The sequence below is a fragment of the Canis lupus genome, chromosome 33 (genome assembly GCF_048164855.1).
Source record: "Canis lupus baileyi chromosome 33, mCanLup2.hap1, whole genome shotgun sequence".
Taxonomy (NCBI): domain Eukaryota; kingdom Metazoa; phylum Chordata; class Mammalia; order Carnivora; family Canidae; genus Canis; species Canis lupus.
Window position 1 is genome coordinate 1,080,896 of NC_132870.1, and position 27,459 is coordinate 1,108,354.

At 41.1% G+C, this 27,459-nt stretch overlaps 1 protein-coding gene and 1 long non-coding RNA gene across 25 annotated transcripts in view; one reads left to right on the top strand and one right to left on the bottom strand.

Moving 5' to 3' along the window:
• The window catches only part of CCDC158 (coiled-coil domain containing 158), a 127,413-nt gene that overhangs the window by 85,348 nt on the left and 14,606 nt on the right, over positions 1–27,459 (bottom strand). For 13 of the 22 annotated variants that reach the window (XR_012023570.1, XR_012023573.1, XR_012023572.1 and 10 more), the window contains exons 3-4: positions 12,609–12,651; positions 3,704–3,848 (exon numbers count right to left, since the gene is read on the bottom strand). Coding sequence is in view for 18 of the 22 variants with exons in the window: in XM_072810829.1 (XP_072666930.1) it covers positions 3,704–3,773 (70 nt within the window). In the remaining 4 variants the exon portion in view is untranslated. Of the gene's footprint in view, positions 1–3,703; positions 3,849–9,199; positions 9,320–12,608; positions 12,652–17,156; positions 17,523–17,778; positions 17,967–18,030; positions 18,229–27,459 lie in introns of those variants that run through there. The other 9 variants (XM_072810824.1, XM_072810816.1, XM_072810828.1 and 6 more) reach the window with 8 other exon arrangements.
• LOC140624028 (uncharacterized) lies at positions 1,715–26,981 on the top strand. 3 transcript variants are annotated; one of them, XR_012023574.1, is made up of 4 exons: positions 1,715–1,760; positions 9,581–9,706; positions 16,623–16,702; positions 17,321–17,608. It is a non-coding gene; the product is annotated as an uncharacterized lncRNA (long non-coding RNA). The 3 variants fall into 3 exon arrangements; XR_012023576.1 differs by lacking the exons at positions 16,623–16,702; positions 17,321–17,608 and adding an exon at positions 25,902–26,981; XR_012023575.1 differs by lacking the exon at positions 16,623–16,702.

The following is a 27,459-nucleotide window of genomic DNA, read 5'->3' on the forward strand; positions in this document are numbered from 1 at the left end:
AAATACAATGTGAGCCCGGAACACTTTGATGTCCCAGAGAGCAATGAAGTGGGTCATGTTTTAAACACAGGGAGGAGGGAGGAGGGCAGGGGGTGGGGGTGAACTGGTGATGGGCACTGAGGGGAGCACTTGACGGGATGAGCACTGGGTGTTATTCTGTATGTTGGCAAATTGAACACCAATAAAAAATAAATTTATTATTTAAAAAAATTTTTTTTAAAAATAAACAAAGGGAGGGCAGCCTGGGTGGCTCAGGGGTTTAGCGCCACTTCAGCTCAGGGCCTCATCCTGGAGACCCGGGATCCAGTCCCGCGTCGGGCTCCCTGCATGGAGCCTGCTTCTCCCTCTGCCTGTGTCTCTGCCTCTGTGTGTGTGTGTCTCATGAATAAATAAAATCTTAAAAAAAAAAAAAAAAAGACACAGGGAGTCAGGTTAAAAGGACTGGCCAGGGGAACCCTGGGTGGCTCAGCAGTTTAGCGCCTGCCTTTGGCCCAGGGTGTGATCCTAGAGTCCCGGGATCGAGTCCCACATCCGGCTCCCTGCATGGAGCCTGTTTCTCCCTCTACCTGTGTCTCTGCTTCTCTCTCTCTCTGTGTCTTTCATGAATAAATAAATAAAATCTTTTTTTTTTAATTTTTATTTATTTATGATAGTCACACACACACACACACACACACACACAGAGAGAGAGAAAGGCAGAGACATAGGCAGAGGGAGAAGCAGGCTCCATGCACCAGGAGCCCGACATGGGATTCGATCCCGGGTCTCCAGGATCGCGCCCTGGGCCAAAGGCAGGCGCTAAACCACTGCGCCACCCAGGGATCCCCATGAATAAATAAATAAAATCTTAAAAATAAATAAAAATTAAAAAAAAATAAATAAAAGGACTGGCCAAATGTGATACAGTTGAGTATTAAAAACACTAGTGGCAGCAAAGCATTATAGCACTTTGAACTAAAGAACTATCTATGGATCCATAGTGATAATAATTAAAGGAAAGTTCTTCTTGCCTGAGGAATGCCAGCTAATAACTACAGTAAAATTAGAAGATCAACAATGTAATCATTAATTTGAGCAAGGCTCTTCAATAGATACTAAAAGCACTGGAAAAAAAGTTACTTAGTACTAGGATATTCACAAACTCTTGCCAAATGAGTTTAATCTGAATCTAAACATGAGAAACAAGTCTGAATCTAAACATGAGAAACAATCAAAAATCTAGAATGTCGGATATCCTATAATACAACTGGTCTGAATTCTTAAAGCCTATGCCATAAGAAACAACAACAAAGGAGCAAGGATGAAGAGAACCACCACCAAATATAAATCATGAACTTTGATTACATTAAAAAAACTAATGAAGACTTTTTATATACTGACAACTAAGTAAATTTTAATATTAATACAAAGAAGGTGACATTGCATTTGATAGTGATTTTCTTATTTTAATGTGGTGATATAGGAAATCATCCTTATCTAAGGAGATGCATGTTCAGATTTTTTTTTTAATTTTTTTTTTTTTTAATTTTTAATTTTTTTTTTATTTGTTTATGATAGTCACAGAGAGAGAGAGAGAGAGAGAGGCAGAGACACAGGCAGAGGGAGAAGCAGGCTCCATGCACCGGGAGCCCGATGTGGGATTCGATCCCGGGTCTCCAGGACCGCGCCCTGGGCCAAAGGCAGACGCCAAACCGCTGCGCCACCCAGGGATCCCGCATGTTCAGATTTTGAGACAAGAATCGTGATGACTTCAATTTCAGGTAAGTGAAATATAAATTGTAGGTACACAAATAAATCAAATATGATAAACATGTTGACAACCGCTACGGCATTCAATGTACTATTTTTTTCAATTTTTCAACAGCTTAAAAAATTTCAAAACAAAATGTTGGGGTCCAGGTATAGGTCACAGAATTTAGCAAAAAAGGGAAAATTTAGTCACATTGTCAAAGTGCTTTCATTTGAGTACTGGGTTCAAAAGCCAGAAGGCAGTAGTTTGCAGAACCAATGGACAGTGGAGATGTAAAGACACTGAATACAAAATTGTCTTTCAGAAGCCACAGCTATGAAGTAAACAAGAGATAGAGGAGGACAGGCTGAGGAAAAAGTTTTATTTTTTGTTTTTCTGGTTTGTTGTATCTGTAGTGTTTTGAGGGTGGAAGAGATTTAGCATTTTTACATAGATGGGTAAGTGCAAATGGCGAGAAGAGACTGAAGCTAACAGAGTGAGTGGGGATAATCTGTGGAGCCAAATCTCTGAAGCAGTGAACGTGGTGACAGTGGGCAGAGGAATTAGGTCATGGGTAGCAAATTAAAAAGCTGACTCTTACACGGAGCTATGAAAGAATGCAGGCACAGATTATGAAAAATGGTGGGTTTTGGAGCAGGGCATGAGAAGGTAAGAGAGTACCAGCCTAAGGGCATCCAATGTCTCTGGAAATTAGGAAATGATGTTATTTGAGAGTGAGAAAGAAGGGGGCAGGGCATGGGACATGAGAATGGCATAATTTTGAAATAAGTATTATGGGAAATGGGAGAGAAATGCCTAAGATCATGAGAAGTCTCCTCTAGCAGTGTCATGGATACAGCAGAGATGGGAGACTGTGAAGTGGCAAACTGGTGGAAAATCCACAATTTGTATATTTTCTCTAGCAGAAGCGTCCAGAAGCCCAGTACAAAAATGGAGAAGGTGGTCAGCCTGATAAAGATGGGGGTTTTCCTATAAGTGTAACAGAATAATAAGAGAAAAAGGACGTTTAAGAGATTGGCAAGTGATTAACTGAAATAATAATACGAAACAGAAAAAAAAATATATGAAACAGAAAGTGAGGATAAGAAGAGGTTTTAATTTAAGAGTCAATTAGAATGGCAGAATCCAGAGCAGTTGTTTTCAACCCTTATTTGAAATCAGGATTACCTGGGGATCTTAAAAAAAAAAAAAAAAAAAAATCCGGTGGTGCCTAAGCCCCATTCCAGACCTAGTGAATCAGAATCTCCAGGTGTGGGTCTAAGCCATATAAATGTTTAAAATCACAAAAAGTGGGGCACCTGGGTGGCTCTGTCAGTTAAGCGCCTGCCTTTGGCTCAGGTGATGGAGAGGGAAGCCACTGCCTAGACAGGAAGGAGCATGCCCAACTGGATGGGGGTGGGGAGGGAAAAGGAGTCAAAATGATAGGGAAATCTGGCTTCAAGTGGACCAGGGAAGAGAAGGCATTAGGGAAACATGGAGCATGTTGAAATTCCTCAACATGGAAACCATTTTTAAACCAAAAAAAAAATAATGTAAAATTTGCTTAAAAATAGGGTATTTTAAAGGACTAAACATTTTCTTCCTCAAAAAGTAGAATTAAAAAAAAAAAAAAAAGTAGAATTTTAAACAATAAACCTTCATGACCACCATCAGTACCCTGCACAGTTAAAACCAAAACATACTAAAAAACAGCAGCCTGGATGAATATTATAAGGGCTGCTTGCAGGTTAGCGCCTGCCTTTGGCCCAGGGCGTGATCCTGGAGACCCGGGATCGAATCCCACATCGGGCTCTCGGTGCATGGAGCCTGCTTCTCCCTCTGCCTGTGTCTCTGCCTCTCTCTCTCTCTCTCTCTCTCTCTCTCTGTGACTATCATAAATAAATTAAAAAAAAAAAAATAAGGGCTGCTTAATTCCAATCCCCCCCCCCATTTTATTTGATAAAGAATACGCACCTCCATTGGATGTGATACCACTACTTGATAAAAGATCTTCATTATTTGGTTCACCAGCTTTTTGTTCCATATTAATTATTGCTACCTCTTCTTAGAGATCTTGAAATAGGAGTGCTTCCCTGTTTGGTTCTTTAAGTTCTTATCTCTAGAAGACAGGGATTTGATCTTTATTAATAAGGTATTATGAGAACAAAATTCACAGAAGAGGAACTGACTTTGTTCATATTTCAAATTTAGTAATAACTCTTCACCAGGAAAATATTTATGCAGAAATATTTTATCACTACATAAATTAATAAGTGAATATAATCTGATTGCAAAAAATTGTTGCTTTTTCATGTCTAAGTAGCTTATTAAAGACAACCTGAAAATTAAAAACTAGTATTTTAATTAGGTTTATGATTAGTACTCGGCTTCAAAGGGCAAAGTTTTTTCTTAAGTCCCTCTCATAAGGTTACATTGTCAAATAACGGTAGAAAATATCTTCATTAAAAGTCACAAACTAATTTTTAAAAACCCCATAAATCAGCAAAGTGGAAATCATTAATAAAAGTTCAAACAGTGCTCATAATTTTAGATTAGGCCAAGAAGCGTTCTGGGTTTGGAGAACAATGGTGGTGGCCTGATTTCAAATCTCCCCCTCATCCTCTGAAAATAACTATAAAATCAACAAGGAGAACAAATGAATAAAAGCACATGGGTTCTATGCCTTCAGCCTCCCTAGATGACAGAGTACTACAACCTTCAAATTACTTGCTAACAGAGGGAAAGCGCTTTCCAAAACTGTTCCCACCGTCTATCTATCAGCCCTGCGGGCACATACGTGTAGAGAATGGATGGAGAGGCTGGGAAACTGAAAGGGAGCAGAAGGCTGGAGGAAGCACAGACATATGCACCCCTGAAAGTGAACAGGAAAAGCCAAGATGTTAGGTTCAGGTTGCAACTAGGTAGTCCACAGCCCTGGCTCCCTAGTACCAGCTTGAAAGTGGGGGCGGGGGACGAGAAGTAGCAGCTTCAGGGAAGCAGTGTTTTTGAAGAAGAGATTATCGCACAGGGAAAGGAGAGAGGAGGGAAAATTCAGGCACCAGCATAACAAAAGAAGCAAGATAGACCAACCCTCCTTGTATCTCTCCCATTCTTCTATTGCCAAGTGTAATGGAAACCACATGAAAGAGGGAAATCTCAGAACAAGAATTCTATCCACGAAGTGACTAGGAATAGATAAAAAGCAGACCAAAAAAATAAAAATAAAAAATAAAATAAAAAAAAAATAAAAAAAGCAGACCACAACTACACAAAACTATTATAAAATGTCAGAAAATGTGAATAAAATCTTTTCAAACATGAAGTTGAAGAAAACTAATATAACACTGCAAGCTGAACTAGGTGTTCCCAAACAAGTACCTGAGAATGTGAAAAATCACCCTTGAATCAGAAATGTAAAACCAAGAAACACATAAACCAAGCAAGCAAATAGGAGGGAAGGAATGAAAGGAGAGTTGGCTGAGGTCAGGAAAGAAAGAGAAGGAAACGACCGACCATATCATATCAGAAATGAAGCCCAATGACAGAGTACACATGAGAGAACAGACTGTAATGAAGACTTAATCAAGATCCTGAAGAAAATCAGAAAAACAGAAGAGAAAAGGCTGAAAGAGGAAGTGAAAGAAATGGGAGACAGGCAAAAGAGGTTGGCCATCACTGGTGTCCCTGAAGAAAAGAAGTCAAAACAGTGAAACAAAACTATTATTTAAAACTATAATCCGGGGATCCCTGGGTGGCGCAGCGGTTTGGCGCCTGCCTTTGGCCCAGGGCGCGATCCTGGAGACCCGGGATCAAATCCCACATCAGGCTCCCGGTGCATGGAGCCTGCTTCTCCCTCTGCCTATGTCTCTGCCTCTCTCTCTCTGTCTCTCTGTGACTATTATAAATAAATAAAAATTTAAAAAAAAAAATAAATAAAACTATAATCCGGGGCAGCCCCGGTGGCGCAGCGGTTTGGCGCTACCTGCAGCCTGGGGTGTGATCCTGGAGACCCAGGATCGAGTCCCACATGGGGCTCCCTGCGTGGAGCCTGCTTCTCCCTCTGCCTGTGTCTCTGCCTCTCTCTCTCTCTCTGTGTCTATGAATAAATAAATAAAATCTTAAAAAAAAAAAAAAGGAGGAAGCTTTTAAAAAAATAAAAAAATAAAAAAAAATAAAACTATAATCCAAGAAAGTTTCCTAGAAATAAAGGAAGCCATGAATCTACACATTTTTAATACTAGGGAATAGCGACGAAGAATGATCAACTCTGAAACATATCTTAATAAAACTACATTAAGATTTTAAAGATATGAAAACAAAACAAAACAAAACAAAACAAAACAAAACAAAAAAAAAAAAGATTTTAAAGATATGGCTCCCTGCGTGGAGCCTGCTTCTCCCTCTGCCTATGTCTCTGCCTCTCTCTCTCTCTGTGTCTGTCATGAATAAATAAATAAAATATTTTTTAAAAATAACATGCAAAGCAAGGCAATAGTAGAGCAGAATTTTAAGGAAACACAAGGAAAGAGCACACAAACCAAGGACCCTATATCCAGCCAAGATTTTCAAAAGAGTTAAAGCTCCCTCTGCGTAGTTCAGTCAATTAAGCATCTGACTTCTGGTCAGGTCATGATCTCAGGGTCCTGGGATCCAGCTGGTATTGGGCTCTGCACTCAGCTTCTCCCTCTCCCTCTGCCATGTCCTCACCCCAAAACCTGCTCATGTGCACATGAGCACTCTCTCTAATAAGTAAGATCTTTAAAAAAAGAGTCAAAGCCATAAAAAAAGTTTTGAAAGTGCCATAACACTGTATATATGTGCCCCTTCTGAAGAATCTTCTAGAGGAGGTGAGGCTTTATCCAAGCAGAAGATGGCTGGCAAGTATGGCAAAGTGTGAACAACTGGTGAAATTTTTTTGTTTTTTCTATAGGCCTTGTATTTTCCAAAATAAAACTTAGGACAAAAATGAGCATTAAAAAAAATCAAAACACCATGACTGAGGAAAGCGTGCAAAAGGTCTGCTGATGCACATGACCTATTCAGCTGTAAAGTTGAGACTAAAACATAGGAGGGGTAAAGGCATTGAGAAATAACATATAAATATTATGTGTGTGAAAAAGAAATACAAATGTAACTCAAAATGGGAAAATAAATGACAAAAAGGGGGAAAGTATAAGACCACTGGTTGTCAAAAAGTATCATTTAAAACTGACAGAAAGCAAAGAGTTAAGAATATAAACAGTCTGTAGGAGTACTACAAAAAGCACTAATGCAAAGGTAAGCACTAGAATAAAAATACAAACCTTCTTAAGTGACAAAAAAAATTTTTTTTCCTAGAGAGAGAGAGAGAGCAGGGAGGAGAGGGAGAGGGAGAAAGAGAATCTTAAACTGGTTCCATGTGGAGCTTGACAGAGGGTTTAATCTCACAACCCTGAGATCAAGACCTGAGCTGAAATCAAGAGTCAGATGCTTAACCACGTAAGCCACTCAGGTGCCCTGACAAAGAAGTTTTTTGTTTTTTGTTTTTTTTTTATTTATTTATTTATTTATTTATTTATTTATTTATTTATTTATTTATTTATTTATTTATTTATTTATGATAGTCACAGAGAGAGAGAGAGAGACAGAGACACAGGCAGAGGGAGAAGCAGGCTCCATGCACCGGGAGCCCGACGTGGGATTCGATCCCGGGTCTCCGGGATCACGCCCTGGGCCAAAGGCAGGCGCCAAACCGCTGCGCCACCCAGGGATCCCACAAAGAAGTTTTTTTAAAGAAAGAGAAGAAACACACACAAAAAAATAGTAAATATAATATATAGTAATCATATCACCAGAAGATGATGTGAGAATAATGTGACAGAATTTAGACCAAATACTGAATGTGACAGGACTTAACCTGCTTATTCAAAGAAAAGGATTTTCAAATTGGCTGTTAAAAATTTCAATTCTATACTCTATACAAAAGGACACTTAAAGGCACTGATTCAAAAAGACTGCAAAAAAAGTGATAGACAAAAATTTGCCAGAATGAACACAGTAAGAGAGCAATGGTTAAAATCCTGATGCCAGGGATCCCTGGGTGGCGCAGCGGTTTAGCGCCTGCCTTTGGCCCAGGGCGCGATCCTGGAGACCCAGGATCGAATCCCACGTCGGGCTCCCGGTGCATGGAGCCTGCTTCTCCCTCTGCCTCTCTCTCTCTCTCTCTCTCTCTCTCTCTGTGACTATCATAAATGAATAAAAATTAAAAAAAAAAAAAAAAAATCCTGATGCCAGACCAGGTAAGTCTTCAAGGCAGAGAATTAAATAAAACAAACGGCATTTAAAGTGAAAAGCCACAATCCACAATAAAGATCCAGTACTTCTGATCTTGTGCCATATAACACAGCACCCACCTTAGATAAAATATACATTACAGGAGATACAGTAAGAATCAGAAACACAGTGATGATAAGACTTTAACAGGCTGCTCAGTATGAGATAGGTCACGCTGACAGAACATAAGGATATAAAAAATTTAGATGAAATCACTGAGGTAGACTTTTTCAATATACATCAAACACAAGACTTTGATAATAGAGCATATACCTTCCTCTCAAGCACACATGTAAGGAACACTGACACAAAACCAATCATATTCTAGGGCAAAAATAAAAGATTAGCAGGTTCCAAGGCACCTTGGTGGCTCATTCAGTCAAGTGTGGGACTCTTGGTTTTGGCTCAGGGCATAATCTCAGAGTTGTGAGACGGAGCCCCATGTCAGGCTCTGGGCTCAGTGTGGTGTCTGCTTGAGATTCTCTCTCCCTCTCCTGCTTCTGCCACCACACCCTATGCTCTCTCTCTCTCTCTCTCTAATAAATAATCTTAAAATAATCAGCAGGTTTCCATAAAGTAAAAATATTACAAACATTTTCTGTTCACAATGTCATAAAACTAGAAATGAAAAGTAAAACCCCAAAGCAAAAAGGCCTTTCCACCTGGAAATTCAAAGAACTATTAAACAACTGTGTGATAAAGGGAATATAAAGGAAAATTAAAGAATTTTCGTAAAATAATGACAATGAACACAGTACACGAGAATCTGAGAGACAGTAAAGTGGTGTAAAAAAAGAAATTCCTGGCCTTAAACACCTGTTTCAACAAAAATGAGAGAATGAGCTAAATTTCTATGACAAAAAGAAGAAAAAGTAAAACAAAAGAAAGCATATCATAGGAAATAATAAAGATATAAACAGAAATTAATGAAGTAGAGAACAGAAATACAGTAAATCAAAGTAATGAATCAGAATCCTGATTCTTTTTTAAAAAAGCAAATAAATACAGGCAGGGACCATTGAAGTGATAAAAAAAAAAAAAAGGAAGGTCAAAATGCTTATCATTTTTACAGTAATTCATGATTATAAGCATTTTTTGTAAAACTTTGTAAGCTAAAGAGAATTTTTATTGAACAGAATTCCTTTTTATTTCACTCACAGTTTTTCCCTTTTGATTAATGAGGTGCCATCTGTCAAAACTACAGTTAGATAAATTCTACCTTAATGTATCTCATACTACCATTTTTAAGAAATAAGTAGTAGCTAGGGAGACATTTCATAAAGAATTAGAATAAATGTAATGTTAGGATTGCTAGGCAACTCAGATGTTCTAAATAGAAGAAATTGGTATGGGAGTGGGGGAGGGAGGCCCTCATTTAAACAAGTCTTATCAAAAAACAAAAAACAAAAAAAAAGTCTTATCACGAATGTTTGCTATATAACTTACATACTAAAATGATGCATTTGAGGATTCTTTAGGATGATGAAAGATACTAAGAAAATTCAAATTACTGAGTAATGTTAATATTATAAAATACAGACAGATCAAGAATATGAAGGAATGAGCAGGACATGAGCAGGACACGGTTGGGAAGTTACACACTGATCCACTCTCCTAGATACCAATGTTTTTGGTGTCAAGCAGGAAATAGAACCTACGAGTAAGGTAAGTAGAACTGAAACTAAGAGTTGGAGAAGAGAAAAGAAAGGAGGAGGTTTGACTTTAGAATATTCTGATTAAAAAAAACAACATGTACGGGGGCACTTGGGTGGCTCAGTCAGTTAAACATCTGACTCTTGGTTTCAGCTGAAGTCAAGATCTCATTAGTCCTGGGATCAGCTCATCTTGGGCTCCAAGCTCAGTGGGGAGTCTGCTTGAAGATTTTCTCCCTCTGTCCCCCCACCCCCAACTTGCGTGTTCTCTCTAAAATGAACAAATCTTAAAAAAACAAACAAAACAAAAACCCAAGTTTGTTTATTTTGGATAAGATGATGAATGTAATAAACTCATTAATTCAGTATACCATGATAGGTGGCAGCCCTTCAGAAGGAAATTTTTTTCTTAGAAAATTAACAGTTTAAAAAAAGAAAAGAAAGGGATCCCTGGGTGGCGCAGCGGTTTAGCGTCTGCCTTTGGCCCAGGGCGCGATCCTGGAGACCCAGGATCGAATCCCACGTCGGGCTCCTGGTGCATGGAGCCTGCTTCTCCCTCTGCCTATGTCTCTGCCTCTCTCTCTCTCTCTCTCTCTCTCTCTCTCTCTGTGACTACCATAAATAAATAAAAAATATTAAAAAAAAAAGTTTAAAAAAAAAGAAAACTGATAGTTTAAGGAAGACAGCATAGATTTATTTACTTAAACAAGAATTTTTAAATAAACATTTATTTTTAAAGATGTTTAGTTAAAAAAATAAAAAATAAAAAAAATAAAGATGTTTAGTACTTCCATTTGCCAATGCTACCAGTTATGAAATCTGCCTTTTAAAAAGTATTAGACTAACCATATCCTCAATTTGGTCAAATCACTCAGTATTTCTCTACTTCCATGACATTAAGAATTGAAACATTATTCCTATTTCCAGGCATAAAGATTACTAAAATATTAAAGATTTCTGGCAAAAGAAACTTTTTTTTTTTTTTTTTTGCCACAGTAAGACATGAAATTGTATTTTGTTGATTTGGGGATAATAACGTGGACTTACATGTGTTTGATTAAATCTCTGGGTATAGTACAAAGCTGAGATCTTGGCCTCTTCAGGTATGCCCAACACTTATTTTGAACAATTCTGCTATATTTAAAATTATGAACAGGTTCACATTGAAAAAAGCCTTAAATTTCTGACAAGTAACAGCTAAGAAAGGATTCTACTATGATTATCCAATTGGAGTGTTGTAGAAAAGGCCTTAGAAACCACAGACCATGAAAAGACTTTTGTGGAGGATTCCTACATATATCAACTGATGATTTAAGTCCTTAGGATGCTGAACCCATCCTACTTTCCACGAAGCCTGAGACTGGAAATTTTATAAAATTGGTCCATACTCTCCCATCCAAGTACTAACCGCGCCTCTCAAAGAACAAGTCTGAAGGGTTTGTTTTCCTTAGGAAATTCTAAGGCACCCCCAAGACTGATTCAAATACAACATACTTAGGCTAGTGCAATCTCAGAAATGCAATAAGAACAGTTAATGCCAAACACTGCCTTAGGGGCAGCCTGGGTGGCTCAGCTGTTTAGCGCAGCCTTCAGCCCAGGGTGTGATCCTGGAGACTCAGGATCGAGTCCCATGTCAGGTTCCCTGCATGGAGCCTGCCTCTCTCTCTCAATCTCTCTCTCTCTCTGTATTCTCATGGATAAATAAAATCTTAAAAAAACAAACAAAAAAAAAACACTGCCTTCACTGCCTGAGTTACTGTTAAGTGCTCATTAACTCCACATTGCTCTTAATGCTTGCTTTCTCAATCACATTCTTTCTCTCTAGTTCTTGTTCCTTGACTATCAGGGTTCAAATCCTAGCTCTGTGATCTACTGGCTTTGTGAGTGTGAGAACACTATTTAACCTCTTTAATACTAAAAGATGGAGATAAAGAGCGTGCACCTAAAAGAATAACTCACGGGCAGTCTTACTATATAGTACTTGCAGCAATCCCTATGCAAATGGTATCCCATAATAGTGTAGTAATACATCAACAATACTGTCTTTATAATTTAGGCAGCGTATACTAACTCACTTTCCTGTCATAAACGGCTATATCTTTCTATTCATCAAGAAAGAAGCTATTAAGTTTCATATAAGTCCACTAACATCAAAGAACATAGGTTTTTTTTTTCTTTTAATTTTTATTTATTTATGATACTCACACAGAGAGAGAGAGAGAGAGATGCAGAGACATAGGCAGAGGGAGAAGCAGGCTCCATGTACCGGGAGCCTGACGTGGGATTCGATCCAGGGTCTCCAGGATCGCGTCCTGGGCCAAAGGCAGGCGCAAAACCGCTGCGCCACCCAGGGATCCCCAAAGAACATAGGTTTAAACAGCATTGAATAAACACAGATACTATTATCCTCTAATACAGAAGTACGCTATTTAAGATATATTTCTCTAGTACATAATACTGTCTTGTAAAGAGGCAGCATGAAAGGAGGACAAGATTTAAAACCAGGAAACTTAATTCTGTCATTGGTTACCCGAGAGGAGGAGCAAATCTTTTCCTATCTCTGAGCCTCAATTTCCACCATTACTAAATGAAAATGCAGTTGTATCTTCCAAACTTTTTTTTAAGCAGAGGAGGCCTTTCTCTAAATTGTCAGAGTCCCAACCACACACCCTCCCCTCTGCCTCAGAGACACCTTTATGGAATGCAGATGCTCTGCTGAACAGGGTTTGAAAACCACAGAGAGAAAGCCCTTGTAGCTTTATTATCTTAGAAATTCCAGCCAAGGCCTTCATCAAGCTCAAGGCTTCAGGCTCTAAAATAAATAAGATATAGGTAGGCATAAATATAATAAATCAGTATATTGGTTTTATATGTTCACAATTCTTAAATATAATCCAAAGTAAAACAAGAGATACCTTAATATATGGAAATTCTTATTTTCACTTATCCTATTAACACCTGAAAAAGAAAATATTTTAAAATCTGTGTATTAACAGATAGCCATACTTCATTACCTAAAACTTATTATTTTTAAAAGTTCAATCCACAAGTTCATTTTCATCACCTAAGATCCTGACAACACCTAACACACACACAACCATCACCACAAAACCTTTAAGTTCTTTTTCCTTTGTGCTTATCTTGCATATGAAAGTATATTTAAATTAATAGCCTATGACACTTACCTAGGCTATGTTTGTACAACAGAACATGTCTAAGTGTATACTCCCTATTGGTCCAATGCTAATTCTGATGGTACAGATCTCACTGGCATTATTAAGATAACACATCAAGTAAGCCACTTGCCCAGATCTTTCCAGACCAGATCTTTCTAGATATAGTCCAAATTGACTTAAATAGACCACCTGAATGTCTTCTAACCATTTAAATTGCTTTTCAATGTTTGGAGATGCTTTGACCAGGCAACAGTTCTAGAGCTTGGTTACAAAAGTTGCTAAGCAGAATTCCCATCTGGTGAGTCAGAAATAGACCTATAAATTTTAAGCAGTGGAGCTGAGATTACAACCAACCAGGATTTTGGGCATATCTTAGTGCAATCTGAGTGAGCAATTGCCATGTTGGAAAAATAAATGACAATATCCTAAGTGCAGGATTAGGCTTAATGAACAGAGGTAGGTGCTAGTTCAGGGTGGAGACATACTTTCTAAAAGCTAGAGCACCTTGAATATATACGTGGAGAACTTCCTTGTGAGGTGTTCAAGCTGAGAGGGGATGAGCATTTGCTGGGATGACAACTGCCACTGGGTGTCCTCTCAAGAGCAGAGCATTAGACTAGAAGATCTTAAGTCACAAGGAAACAGTGCTAGAATATGAAATTTAGTTTTACTTCTATTCTTTCATGCTTTAATCAGCTCTTGCCAGACCTATTACAAAATACTTCAAAGTGACCTTTCTAGCGTCTGTTTCTTACAATCTTTAAGAGTTTCCTTTAGGGATCCCTGGGTGGCGCAGCGGTTTAGCGCCTGTCTTTGGCCCAGGGCGCGATCCTGGAGACCCGAGATCGAATCCCACATCGGGCTCCCGGTGCACGGAGCCTGCTTGTCCTTCTGCCTGTGTCTCTGCCTCTCTCTCTCTCTCTGTGACTATCATAAATAAAAAAAAAAAAAAAAGAGTTTCCTTTAAAATCAGACTCTTTTGCCATATTGTGTTCAAAGACTAAAATCTGAACTAAAACTGGCACCCAAAGCCCTTTAGGATCTGACCTAATCAACCTCCCAGCTTCATCTCCTGCTTTTCCCCTGACACATTCTCAACTGGAGTCTACCTGCTATGTCCTGAGGGTATCCTGCTCTTTCAGAATTCCGCTTTTATTTATACTCTTTTTTAGTTCTTTCTCTCCTTCTTAGCAAAAACCTGCAGTTCAGTTTTTAGGGCTATGGAAGAAGAGGTTCAATACTATATTGCTGGTGACAATGAACATTGAAAATCAATGTTCAATAATTAAGGGAAAGAAAACTGCCCAATGCCTCTGAATAAAATAATTTACTAGAGGGGACTATATTTGGAAGGCATGCTCTCCTTACTGTTCCCACATCAAAAGTAATAAGCTTCAATCATTCATGCATACAAAGCATTCGGCAAAGGGCCTGGCTGGTACATAGTAAACATTCAGTAATTATGACTTACCACTACTGGGATTCTGATAGCTTACAATGTAGGGCTGCTATGAATAGTGCTTTTGTAAATACTAGAGATAAAGCTAAGATCAAGACTGATCAAATTTCTTCCCTCACAGATCTTATAATCTAGTGGGAAAAGAAAGACACTAAGGAAACAAATAAAAAATATAATTTTGGGGAGGGATTGGGTGCAATGCAGAAACTACCACAGAGAGTGGTATACAGAGAGATGGAGCTGAGGCTACTTTAGTTAGGGCAGGTCAGAGAAGACCTTTCTGAGGAGGTGACATGTGAGCTGAATGTGAAAAAAGAGTCACCCCCACAGAGAAGGGAGGAAGCTCCTAAGAGGAAATACCACATACAAAGGTCTTGGGATGAACAGCAGTGTTTGCTGACCACAGAAAGGAAGCAGTGAGGCTGCCACATAGACAAGGGAAGGTAGGAGACCTGCTTACAAACAGTTGTTTATCGTGCCCAAAGGGGCACTTATTGCCAGTTTCTTTCCTAAATTTTCCTGAGAAAGTGTTGGGGAGGTTGGCAGGGGGTAGAGCTCATAGTACCTTGACAAGGACTTTGGGGTTTATTCTAATTGCAATGGAAAACCACTGGAGGATTTTAATAGGGGGCATATGATTCTCTAGCAGTCAAGTGAAATATATACTGAGCTGAAGTAGAGGCCAGTTAGGAGGCCATTGGAGTAGCCCAGCAAAAGGACAACAGCTAACTCTAGAGTGGGCCAGGGGTCAAAAGTGGGTTGGTGCTGGGTTTGGGAATGGGGACTGACTGCAAGTGGGTACAAAGGCTCTTTTTTGGGGTGATGGACATTTTCTAAAACTGGATTGTAATAATTGCGCAACTCTGTACATTTACTAAAAAGCACTAGATTTTAGGGAATCCCTGGGTGGCTCAGCGGTTTGGCACTTACCTTTGGCCCAGGGCGCGATCCTAGGGTCCCGGGATCGAGTCCCGTGTCGGGCTCCCAGCGTGGAGCCTGCTTCTCCCTCTGCCTGTGTCTCTGCCTCTCTCTCTCTCTATGTCTATCATGAATACATTTTTTTTAAAAAAGCACTAGATTTTACACTTAAAACCAGTGAATGTTATGGTATATAAATTAGACCTCAGAAAAGCAGTTCAGAAAAAAAGCTGATTGACTATTCTTTGCATGTACACTGTTGTCATGTTTTGTGGAGTAAGAGTGTGTGGGGGGGTGCATATTAGCTGCCTGGGTCCTAGAAGTCAGCCAGTTAAACCTGAACACTGTTTTTTTCCTGCACCATGAAAATTCCAAAGTGTGTTCATTCAAGTGTGTTCACCAGAGGTTGCTTTTGGCCAGATTTTAACATCCCCACTCATGGAAGCACTTCTGTATTGCCTACTTTCTCCAAGCTTGGACCTCAATCCTCAGATGTTCAAAACTCTAATTTAATATACATATAATGGATACCCAATAACATATTAGATAAGGACCAAGATTAACTCACCTTTATTCCCTTAACCAGAGCAAATACAGTGACATATTAATAGAAATACAAATAAAAGTCTGAAAATTGCTTTCAGCGTTAGACTAGTTCTTTCCTATGCACCTAATTTATTTTCACTTCTTTATTTTATTTTTATTTATTTATTTTTTATTTATGATAGTCACAGAGAGAGAGAGAGAGAGAGAGAGGCAGAGACATAGGCAGAGGGAGAAGCAGGCTCCATGCACCGGGAGCCCGACGTGGGACTCGATCCCGGGTCTCCTGGATCGTGCCCTGGGACAAAGGCAGGTGCCAAACCGCTGTGCCACCCAGGGATCCCTTATTTTCACTTCTGACCAAATTCTTTATGGAAGTCTTTTCCTTGAGATTTACAGGGTTCAGGAAACTATTTAGTGGTCTCCACTACTACAGACCTGTCACTGTCCCAGCTGGGGAGCTTTAAAATATACACCAATATAGGACTGATTCCATGTGATTTATAACAATTAACATATGGATTAGCTTCCTGCAGTGGCTGTAACAAATTACCACAAGCTTGGTGGCTTAAAATAAGGGCCATTTATCCTCTCACGGTTCTGGAGGCCAGAAGTCCAAAAGCAGTCCCACAGGATTGAAATTGGGGTTGTTGGCAGGGCTGTGCTCTCACTGCAGGCTCTAGAAAAGAATCTATTCCTTGCCTCTTTGAGTGTCTGTCGGACGCCAGCATTATTTATTGATTTATGGCCTCATCACTTGGATCTCTGCCTCTGTGGTACTGCATTCTCCCCTTCTGACTGTCTGTATCAAATCTCCTCTCTCTGTCTCTTAGGAGAACACTTGTGTTACATTGAAAGTCCACCCAGATAATCCAAAATAATTTCACCATTTCAAGATCTTTGACTTCATCATGTATGTAAAGACCCTTTTTTCCTTATAACGTTTACAGGTACCAGGGATTGCGACCTCATGTTTTTGGGTAGCTCTTATTCAAACTACTATACCATATAATTTGGGGTCACCTGGTTTGGGAATATGTGGTTCACAGAGGCCTGATTTCATTAAGTGTGCAGTTTTAAAGTGAGTGATTCTAACGTACTAGACAACACCAAGTCTTCTTTGTCAAACACATTAATAAGGACTGTGCACACACCAAATAAATTGTCCATTTCTGCCCTCAATTTATTTGGAGAGTATCATAGTATCTCTATGGCATAAAAAAAACATTTTACCCACAACACAAATAGATGACTGTGTAAGATTAAAAACAATATGCTCCGGAGGTGGGAGGACCAGGTCTCTCCCACCACTCCCCCCCCCCCCACACACACACAGGCGACTAACACACAGAAACAGTCCTGCCTACCTAGCTAGTCTCTGGGATGCCTGGTAGGCACTGGCCCTTTCTTTCCTGAATCATCAGCTGATAGAGAAAGCAAGAAGTGGTTGCCTAGTCAAAAACAAAAACAAAAAGATCCCGAGAAATAACAACAGGCCTCATTTTTCTTCTATTTTCCCCTGACCTTACAGTACACCAAGATGCAAGAACAAATCCTGGAACGGCCTGAGTGCTGACCTGGAACAAAATTTTATGGAAAAGGCTGGACTCCCTGTTTCTGACTGATGCTCATAATAGGGCATAGCCAGAATCTTTTTTTTTTTTTTTTTAATTTTTTGCATAGCCCGATTCTTTTTTTTTTTATTTTTTATTTTTTGCATAGCCAGATACTTTTTTTTTTTTTTTTTTTTTAATTTTTTGCATAGCCCGATTCTTAAGGTCACTTGCAGAAAGGGCTCCAGCTGAAAGAGTCCCTACGCACATCTTTTTTTTTTTTTTTTTTTTTTTTGTCCCTACGCACATCTACGACAATCTCGTTTTGGACGACAGGTTGGTGACTGTCCACGGCTTCCCTAACCCACCCCCCTGTGCATGGGAGGCGGCGTAGGAACAAGAAGCGCTCCTGTTGGGACAGCATCGCAGTTATTACCCTCCCAAAAGGGGAATGCTTTGCGGAGGGTCCTTCGGTCCGAGTCCCAGCCGCTGTCCCCGGAAGTCCTGCGATCCCCGAACACGGCAGCTGTCCCTTCTGCGAAAGAAACGACTTGTTGGGCATCTGCCACGTGCGAAATAAACGGGAAGGTCCGGAAGGTTCCAGAAATGAAGAGGCGCCGCTGCGGTCCTCAGGAGCGCGCGCGACCCGCCCCTCACCCGGTCTCCGCGCCGAGCCCCGCCCCTGTACCTGCGAGCGGCGCCGCATCCTAAGAAACCTGGCGCGTCCCGGCGGGGGGGGGGGAGGGGCGGCTCCTCCTCCTCCTCCTCCTCCTCCTCCTCCTCCTCCTCGGCGGCGGCTCCTCCTCCTCCTCCTCCTCGGCGGCTCCTCCTCCTCCTCCTCGGCGGCGGCGGCGGCGCGACGCGCTGACCCGGCCTCGCGGCGCTCGCCCTGCGGCCTCCGCCTGCCCCACCCGGCCCGGGCAGCCGTTGGCCACCGCGGTGTGACGTGGCGGCTCCTCCCGCCCGACTCCGCCTCCCGGACGCCGTCGCGGGCAACTGACGTAGACGCCGGCGCCCGAGCCCTGGCCGCGGCCGCTGCCTACGTCACCCAGGGGCGACCCCGCGTCGGGCGCCCGGGCGTCGCGTCCGTCGAGGCCTGTCGCTTCCTCACTCCGCCGTCACCGGGTGTCCGCGTGCTGCGCCCCAGCGGTGCCGCGGTCGTCCCGCGGGGAACCTTCCCGGACCCGTGCGACCCGCGCCGAGCCCTGTCTCCGGGACGCCCGAGGCCCGGCCAGATCGTGGCGCGTGGCCCGTCGCCCTCCACCCGGCGCAGCTCTGCCTTCGTGCTGGTCCGCTGTGTCCAAGGCCTGGCGGGTCCAGGCGCGCCCGGACCGCGGACTCGGCCCCCGACAGCTGCTCCCCGCGCCGCGCTCTCGGTTGCGCTCGGTTGTCCTCTCCAACAGACAGTTTATCAGGTCAGATGGTCCATGACACCGACCCGCTGCGGCCGCCCGAATTAGCGCCCAAGGCGGGGGGGGGGGGGGACTCCAGGAAGGCCCGAGGGTGACACATGCAGCATCAGCAGCCGCGGCGCACACGCCAATGGCAGATTAACTTTCTGAGTCTAAACTGATCGGAAACGTTGATAAATGCCGCATTCCTTAATGTAATCACGGATTTTATTTAAATTTTTTAAAGATTCTATTTATTTATTCATGAGACACAGAGAGAGGCAGAGACACAGGCCGAGGGAGCAGCAGGCTCCATCCATGCAGGGAGCCGGATGCGGGACTCGATCTTGATCTCGGTGCCATGAGTTCGAACCTCACGTTGGATATAGAGATTACTAAAATAAATAAATAAATAAACTTAAAACTATTTTATATTTATATTTCCATGTATTTTCACATGTTGTATGAAATTACGCGCCCTGAATTTTCTTACGCAGTTCTTTGCGTTTGGAAGTGTCTTGCAGTTTTACTTCTCAATATTTTTGTATATTGAATTAAAAAGAGTTTCTGAGCTGTTGAGATAGAGAATGTAAAGATGTGAAGTGTTGTGCCCAAGATTGCGAATCTGAGAAGCCACCGAAGCCACCAAGGAGCCGACACCGATGCAAGCGCACGAGGGTTGATTTACAAGCTCGAACTTGGGTCCAAGTACACCCGACACAGTGGAGCAGGGACTTGGACCCCGAGGTGGGTTACAGCTGGGTGTTTTATAGGCTGGTCTAGGGGATTTTCAGAAGGGGTGGAGGAATTTCTCAAGTTCTGTTTACATTTTGATATGGGGCTTTCAAGGGCGTTGAGCTCTGTTCTCATTCTAATATGGGGCTTTCTACCACCAGTGTGGGCTCTGTTGTCTGTTTTTTTTTTTTTTTTTTTAACGTATCTTTCTTTTTTTTTTTTAATTTTTATTTATTTATCATAGTCACAGAGAGTGAGAGAGAGAGGCAGAGACACAGGGAGAAGCAGGCTCCATGCACCGGGAGCCCGACGTGGGACTCGATCCCGGGTCTCCAGGATCGCGCCCTGGGCCAAAGGCAGGCGCCAAACCGCTGCGCCACCCAGGGATCCCCTCTGTTGTCTTTCTCATATGGGATTACCTGCCAAGGACATTGAGGACATTCTGCAGTTTTTCCCGTAAAGTTCAGCTCTTATTCACAGGGGCCTAAGATGGCTGCACTTGTGCTAATGCTAAACTTGTGGTGGAAAAAAATAAAATAAAATAAAAATAAACTTGAGGTGGAATGGCCTTGATTTTTCTCGGCCTCCACATGAAGGGGTCCAGTTTTCCTCATTCACTCAGTCATTTCACATTTATTTATAAAGTACCTGTCACATGCCATGTGAAGGTGTTGAAAATAGAGCCATGAACCAGATCAATTCTCTATCTTCATAGAGTTTATGTTCTTGTAGAGGAAGATGAACAATGCACAAAGGGACAAGTTCAAATATGTCTGATGATGGTAAGTGTTATGGAGACGGGGTAAGGAAATTAGGGAGTGTGGGGTGAGTCAACACTAAATGAACAAGTCTTTTTTTTTTTTTTTTTTTTAATTATAAAGAGAAAGGAAAAGAGTTTTATTCAAGTTCAAGTTAGGACACAGCTGCCTGGGAGATACACCATCCTCATAAAGAAGAGTGCACTGGGGAAAGAATGCTTGATAGTTATATACAGCTTTTTTTTTTCCACATAAAGAGTTGCAAATCATCATGACGAAGGACATTCCAGAAAGTTACAGGCTTTCTCTTATGTGTTTAGTATGTGCAAGGCGGTATGACTTTAATCTTATGATTAAAGAATGGCTTTTTTCTTTTTTCTATCTTTACATTTGGAATGTTCCTTTTCAGTTATATTTTAATGAAACAGATGTACAATGTGTAGCATGGGGCAAAAATAGAGCCCATGTTTTGAAATTTTGCTGAGTCATTTTTCACCTTGGTAAATGTTAAAGTATAGCTTCCCTGAGAATCCAGAAGCAGGGCCTCCAAACATGAAAAGTCAAAAATGTTATTTTATCAGATGCCATTTCATAGTGTCCTCTGAGAAAGCCTCATTGTTAAAATGACATTAAACAGAGACCCATAGGACTGGAGGGAGGAGCCATATGTACACCAAGTACATGGTTGGTGTATTTGAGAATGAAGCAAACGGCCAGTGAGGCCTGAGCAGAGTGGGCCAACAGGAGAACATTGGGGTTCTAGACACTTAGGGACTACGCCACCAAGAACTCTTTGGTAAGAGTCTATGTCTAGGTTCAGGGTTGTTATTTATTTGTCCTCCATCATTGGCTCCTACTCTGGACCAGATTCTGTGCTGGGCATTGGGTGGGGAGAAGTGGTTATAAAGAAGCTCCAGTTTCTGCCTTCAAGGAGCCAGTATCATCCTTATTGGTGTCAATACAAATGGCTGCTGGCTTTTATGAGGTCCATTTAAGAAGGGTGGGTTGATTCAAGGGTGGTTCAGAAATAAGGAACCCAGATCTGGTCTGAGCTTTGACACTGACTATATAACCGTGGGCAAGCCATTTAACCTTTTAGAGCATTAGTATTTTCATCTGCCAAATGTTAGGTATAGACATTGCTGCAAACCATTTTTTTTAACTAATAAAAAAAAGAACTATAATTCTTTAAAACCAAAGAACTTTATCTTAATACAAAAGCATTTATTAAAATTGTACCAGAAAAGCACTTCATATATCAGAATCATGACACACTTGTAGGGTCACTTAAAATTTAATTCATGATTTGCTTAGTAAAAAAAGATCTTGCAAACTCAAAATGGATGAAAGATCTAAATGTAAGAGAAGAATCCAAAATCCTAGAGAATACAGGAAACACCCTTTTTGAAGTTGGCCACAGCAACTTCTTGCAAGACACATCTATGAAGTCAAGGGAAACAAAAGCAAAAATGAACTATTGGGACTTAATCAAGATAAAAAGCTTCTGCATAGCAAAAGAAACAGTCAACAAAACTCAAAGACAACCTACAGAATGGGAGAAGATATTTGTAAATGACCTATCAGATAAAGGGCTAGTTTCCAAGATCTATAAAGAACTTATTAAAGTCAACACCAAAGAAACAAACAATCCAATCATGAAATGGGCAAAAGACATGAACAGAAATCTCACAGAGGAAGACATAGACATGGCCAACAAGCACATGAGAAAATGCTCAGCATCACTTGCCATCAGGGAAATGCAAATCAAAACCACAGTGAGATACCACCTCACACCAGTGAGAATGGGGAAAATTAACAAGGCAGGAAACCACAAATGTTGGAGAGGATGCGGAGAAAAGGGAACCCTCTTGCACTGTTGGTGGGAATGTGACCTGGTGCAGCCACTCTGGAAAACTGTGTGGAGGTTCCTCAAAGAGTTAAAAATAGACCTGCCCTACGACCCAGCAATTGCACTGTTGGGGATTTACCCCAAAGATACAGAGGCAGTGAAACACCAGGACACCTGCACCCCGATGTTTATGGCAGCAATGTCCACAATAGCCAAACTGTGGAAGGAGCCTCAGTGTCCACTGAAAGATGAATGGTTAAAGAAGATGTGGTCTATGTATACAATAGAATATTCCTCAGCCATTAGAAACTACAGATACCCACCATTTGCTTTGACGTGGATGGAACTGGAGGGTATTATGCTGAGTGAAATAAGTCAATCGGAGAGGGACAATCATCATATGGTTTTATTCATATGGGGAATATAAAAAATAGTGAAAGGGTTTATAGAAGAAAGGAGAGAAAATGAGTGGGAAATATCAGAGAGGGTGACAGAACATGAGAGACTCCTAACTCGGGGAAAGGAGCAAGGGGTGGTGGAAGGGGAGGTGGACAGGGTGACTGGGTGATGGGCACTGGGGGGTGCACTTGATGGGATGAGCACTGGGTGTTATACTATATGTTGGCAAATTGAACTCCAATAAAAAAATTTACAAAAAAAGTTCGTTTCATAAATCACAGTTTTGTAAATAAGTGATAGATAAAAAGATATAGATTATAGAATTTTTTTTTTTACTTTTGTGTTTCCTTTATGATTTTGAACTTAAAGATTTTTGCCAAATCTCTTCAAAACTAAATGCAATGCTAGACCAGAATTGTAGAGTAGCCTGGATTTTTAGGGTATTTTCCCTTTCTGACTATAGGTTTAAGATTTCCTATAGTAAGTCTTATCTGACAGCCATATTTCCCCAGTGCCTGGTACAATGTGGACACAAAGAAGTGACTCAAAATATAATGGAGAGGAAATAAATGGCAAATCATATCCAATACTTTTTTACAAGTTGATAGGGTAAAAATTATTAAAGACCATATAGTTAAAGACCATAGAATGTTCTGATATTCTTCTCTCCACCAAGAATATAAGAAATATATTTAATAAGAAAGCTTGAATTCACTCAGCAAACATTAAACACCAACTATAGGGATCCCTGGGTGGCGCAGCGGTTTGGCGCCTGCCTTTGGCCCAGGGCGTGGTCCTGGAGACCCGGGATCGAATCCCACGTCTGGCTCCCGGTACATGGAGCCTGCTTCTCCTTCTGCCTGTGTCTCTGCCTCTCTGTCTCTCTCTGTGTGACTATCATGAATAAATAAATAAAATCTTTAAAAAATAAAATAAAAATAAAAATATTTTTAAAAAAAACCCACCAACTATATACCAGGAACAAAATAGATGAAACCCTGCCTGCAGGGAACTCAAGATTCTAGTTGCAAGAGACGGGTCATAAATAATCATGATGACCTAGTTAACATATTAGAAGGGATTAAGTGCTATGGAGGCAACGAAAAGGGAGCATGGGATGGATGGAAATTTAAATGGGGGAGGGAAGACTCACCTTCTTCCCAGGAGTAGAGGAGAATAAATTTCTAGGAACATTTCCCAGCAGGATCAGCTAAGATGAACAATTTCTAATTTGGGGTTTTCTTTTGAAACGAGTGTAAAAGAAGACTTTCATATGCCAACCTAAGTGCAGGGAAGTCTCTGCTCTGTAGAGTTGATTGAGGTTTTTGAGATCAAGTTTATTGAGGGGCGCCTGGGTGGCCCTGTCGATTGATCATCTGACTCTTGATTTTAGGTCAGGTCATGATCTCAAATTCCTGGGATTGAGCCAGATGTGCTCAGTGGGGAGTTTGCTGGGCATTCTCTTTCTCCTTTCACTTTAGCACCACTCACCCTGCACTCAATATCTCTCTCAAATAATCTTTTTAAAACAACTTTATTGACGAGATCCTTGGGTGGCTCAGTGGTTTAGCGCCTGCCTTCAGCTCAAGGTGTGATTCCAGATGCTAGGGATCGAGTTCTGCATCGGGCTCCCTGCATGAAGCCTGCTTCTCCCTCTGCCTATGTCCCTGCCTCTCTCTCTGTGTGTCTCTCATGAATAAATGAATAAAATCTTAAAAAAAAAACTTTATTTAGGTAAACTTCATGTACAATATAATTCATAATTCATTCATTTTAAATGTACAGATTGATGACTTTTGAGAAATGTATACACCTAGTATTTAGCTCTCTAATCAAATGTAGAATATTTCCATCTATCCAGAAAGTTATTTTGTGGTCACTCTCTCTTTAAAAAAAAAAAAAAAAAATTATTTGGAAGAGAGAGAGAAAACGAGTGAGGGAGGGGCAAAGGGAGAGGGAGAGAATCACAACCCAATTCTCCAATGAGTGTGGAGCCTGAACACGGGCTTCATCCCAAGCCCCTGAGATCATGACCTGAGCTGAAACCAAGAGTCAGATGCTCCACCAACTGAGCCACTCAGGCGCCCTCATCACTCTCTCTTTCTTTTTTTTTTTTTTTTTTTTTTTTTTAATTTTTTTTTTTTTTTTTTTTTTATGATAGTCACAGAGAGAGAGAGAGAGAGGCAGAGACACAGGCAGAGGGAGAAGCAGGCTCCATGCACTGGGAGCCTGATGTGGGATTCGATCCTGGGTCTCCAGGATCGCGCCCTGGGCCAAAGGCAGGCGCCAAACGGTTGCGCCACCCAGGGATCCCACTCTCTCTTTCAATACTTGTGGAGGCCGAGAAAATTAAGGCCATTCCACTTTAAGTTCAGTGTTAGCACAAGTACAGCCATCCCAGGCCCCTGTGAATAAGAGCTGAACTTTACCTTACTTCAGTTACAGGAAGAAAACAGCTTACAGCTTAATGTCCTAGAAAGCCCCTATTAGAATAAAAACAGAGCCCAAGCCAAGGGCAGGAAGCCCCTATTAGAATAAGAACAGAGCTCAACGCCCTTGAAAGCTCCATATCTGAATGTAAACAGAACTTGAGAAATTCCTCCACCCCTTCTGGAGGACCCCCTAGACCAGCCCTTAAAACTAAGCTAAAACCCACCTCGGGGTCCAAGTCCCTGCTCCGCTGTGTCGGGTACACTTGGACCCAAGCTTGAGCTTGTAAATCATCCCTCGTGTGTTTGCATCGGCGTCGGCTCCTTGGTGGTTTCTCGGATTCGCTATCTTGGGCACAACAATTTAACAATTTATCTTTACCTTTTATAAGTACTTTAAAAAGTTTGTTATTGTGGTAAATGTGCATAACATAAAATTTACTACTTTAGCTATTTTTTAAAAGTAGGTTCCACATGTGGAGCCCAACACGGGGTTCAAACTCATGACCCTGAGATGAAGACCTGAGCTGGGACTCAGAGTCAGATGCTCAACTGACTTAGCCACCCAGGCACCCCACTTTAACCATGTTTAAGTATACAGTTCAGTGGCATTCACATTGTTTTATAACCATCACCACTATCCCTCTCCAGAACTCTTTCATCTTTCCAAACTGAACTCTGTAACCTTTTTTTTTTTTAAGATTTTATTTATTTACTCATGAGAGACCAGAGAGAGAGAGGCAGAGACACAGGCAGAGGGAGAAGCAGGCTCCATGCGGGGAGCCCAACGCGGTACTCGATCCTGGGACTCCAGGATCGCGCCCTGGGCCAAAGGCAGGCGCCAAACCGCCGAGACACCCAGGGATCCCCTAAATAAAATCTTTAAAAAAAATTAAAAGAAAAAAGGTAGTAATGTTAAATTTTATATAACATTATTAAAAATTCTATTGATAAGCTAGAATTAGAATAACATTAAGTATATTCCTTTTCATTTAAAGACTGGATAACAGTCTTCGAGTGGATAACAATGAAAATATAGAAGAAAGCCTACTTCCTGTCCGTTTTGAGTCAAACAAGTGGAAATTTGATTGGAGAGTCAAATTTCAAGATGAGAAGTTTGTCCTATGGGACACTTGGTGTTTTCTTCTAACAACAACAACAAAAATAACGTCCTTATACCACCACCTGAACACTTCTATGTTTACTGAAACTGCTTAAGGCACTGCTTCTCAAAGTGCCTACTGTGGCTACTCAGCAGAATCGCCCAGAGTTTTAAAAAACGCCAATGCCTGTGTCTCATCTCCAGGGATTTTGCTTTAATTGGTACAAGATGGAGGCTATTCTATGTAGTTACTCCTTGGTAATTAGCCATCTGTATGGTATTTCTAAGTTCCTACGTTTTATCAGCTGCAAGCCTGCGAGGATTGGTGGAGTTTTTCTGCTGAACTGAATTCTGCATAGCCGTGCTCACTGTGCAGAAAGGTTGCAGTGCTTCTACTTGCTTTAATCCATTTTCTCTCACTTCCTTGCTCTTTTTCTCAGAGGAGGCAAGTAGCTGCCGTGACAGCAGCAATAGCTGATCATCACAGCAAATACCAAAGAAAAACTCAGCTACCTCCTGGATATTTTTGTTCCACTGAGGATTAATTTACCGTGCTTTTTTTCATTTTTCTCTCCATCCTGCAAAAACTTTTATTTTTTCTTTTCTTTTTTTTTTTTTTTTTTTGCAAGAAACAAACCATGAACTTCTTGCTGAGAAACATAAGCAAAGAGTTTTAGCACAGCTGCTCTGTCTCTTTGGGACAAATTAGAAAATTCTGAAGCAAGCAGAAGCATAGTAAGTGCTTTCTTTTAAAGCTACTTCTGGGCAGAGGGGAGGCTATTGTAATGGTAAATTTCACTTGGAGAGGAAGAAAGGGTTGATAATCAATCAAAAATTCGGTATTCGTTTGAGGTTTTCAATTCTCTTGCTATATTGTGAAACTTTTAATTTTCTCTGTAAAATATACAGAAAAAAGTTTTGTGTGTGTGTGTGTGTGTGTGTGTGAAATAAAAGCAGTTTTGAGAGTGACATAGAAGTTTTGTTTTGTTTTCAAACGGAGTGGGGAGATACCTAGCACTGCGGGGCTTCAGTGAGATCCCGGAATCCCAGGAGGAGAATTTACATTCAGAAATGTTGAAGTGAAAAATCCTCCTGGTTCAGCATCTTGGAGTTAAGCTCAGAAGAACATTTTACATCTGAAAGAATTCGTTTCTCCAAACCTCGCTTTTGGCCGGCAAGTATCACGAAGGATGGGATCAGATGGTATGAATAGAAGCACTGCTCTGAATCGGCTTCAGGCATTTAACATTTAACTGGAGGGATCATGCGTTGGGCACGATGAAGACCACGGACAACTTCGATGAGACTGCGGCCACATTAAGCCTTAACACAACCCTCAGGGGCAGGTACGTTTATCTGGAAGCATTCCTGCAGGGAGGAGCTCCCTGGGGCTTTACTTTGCTGGTGGCCTGGAGCACGGAGAACCACTAATTATCTCGAAGGTATGTTTCATT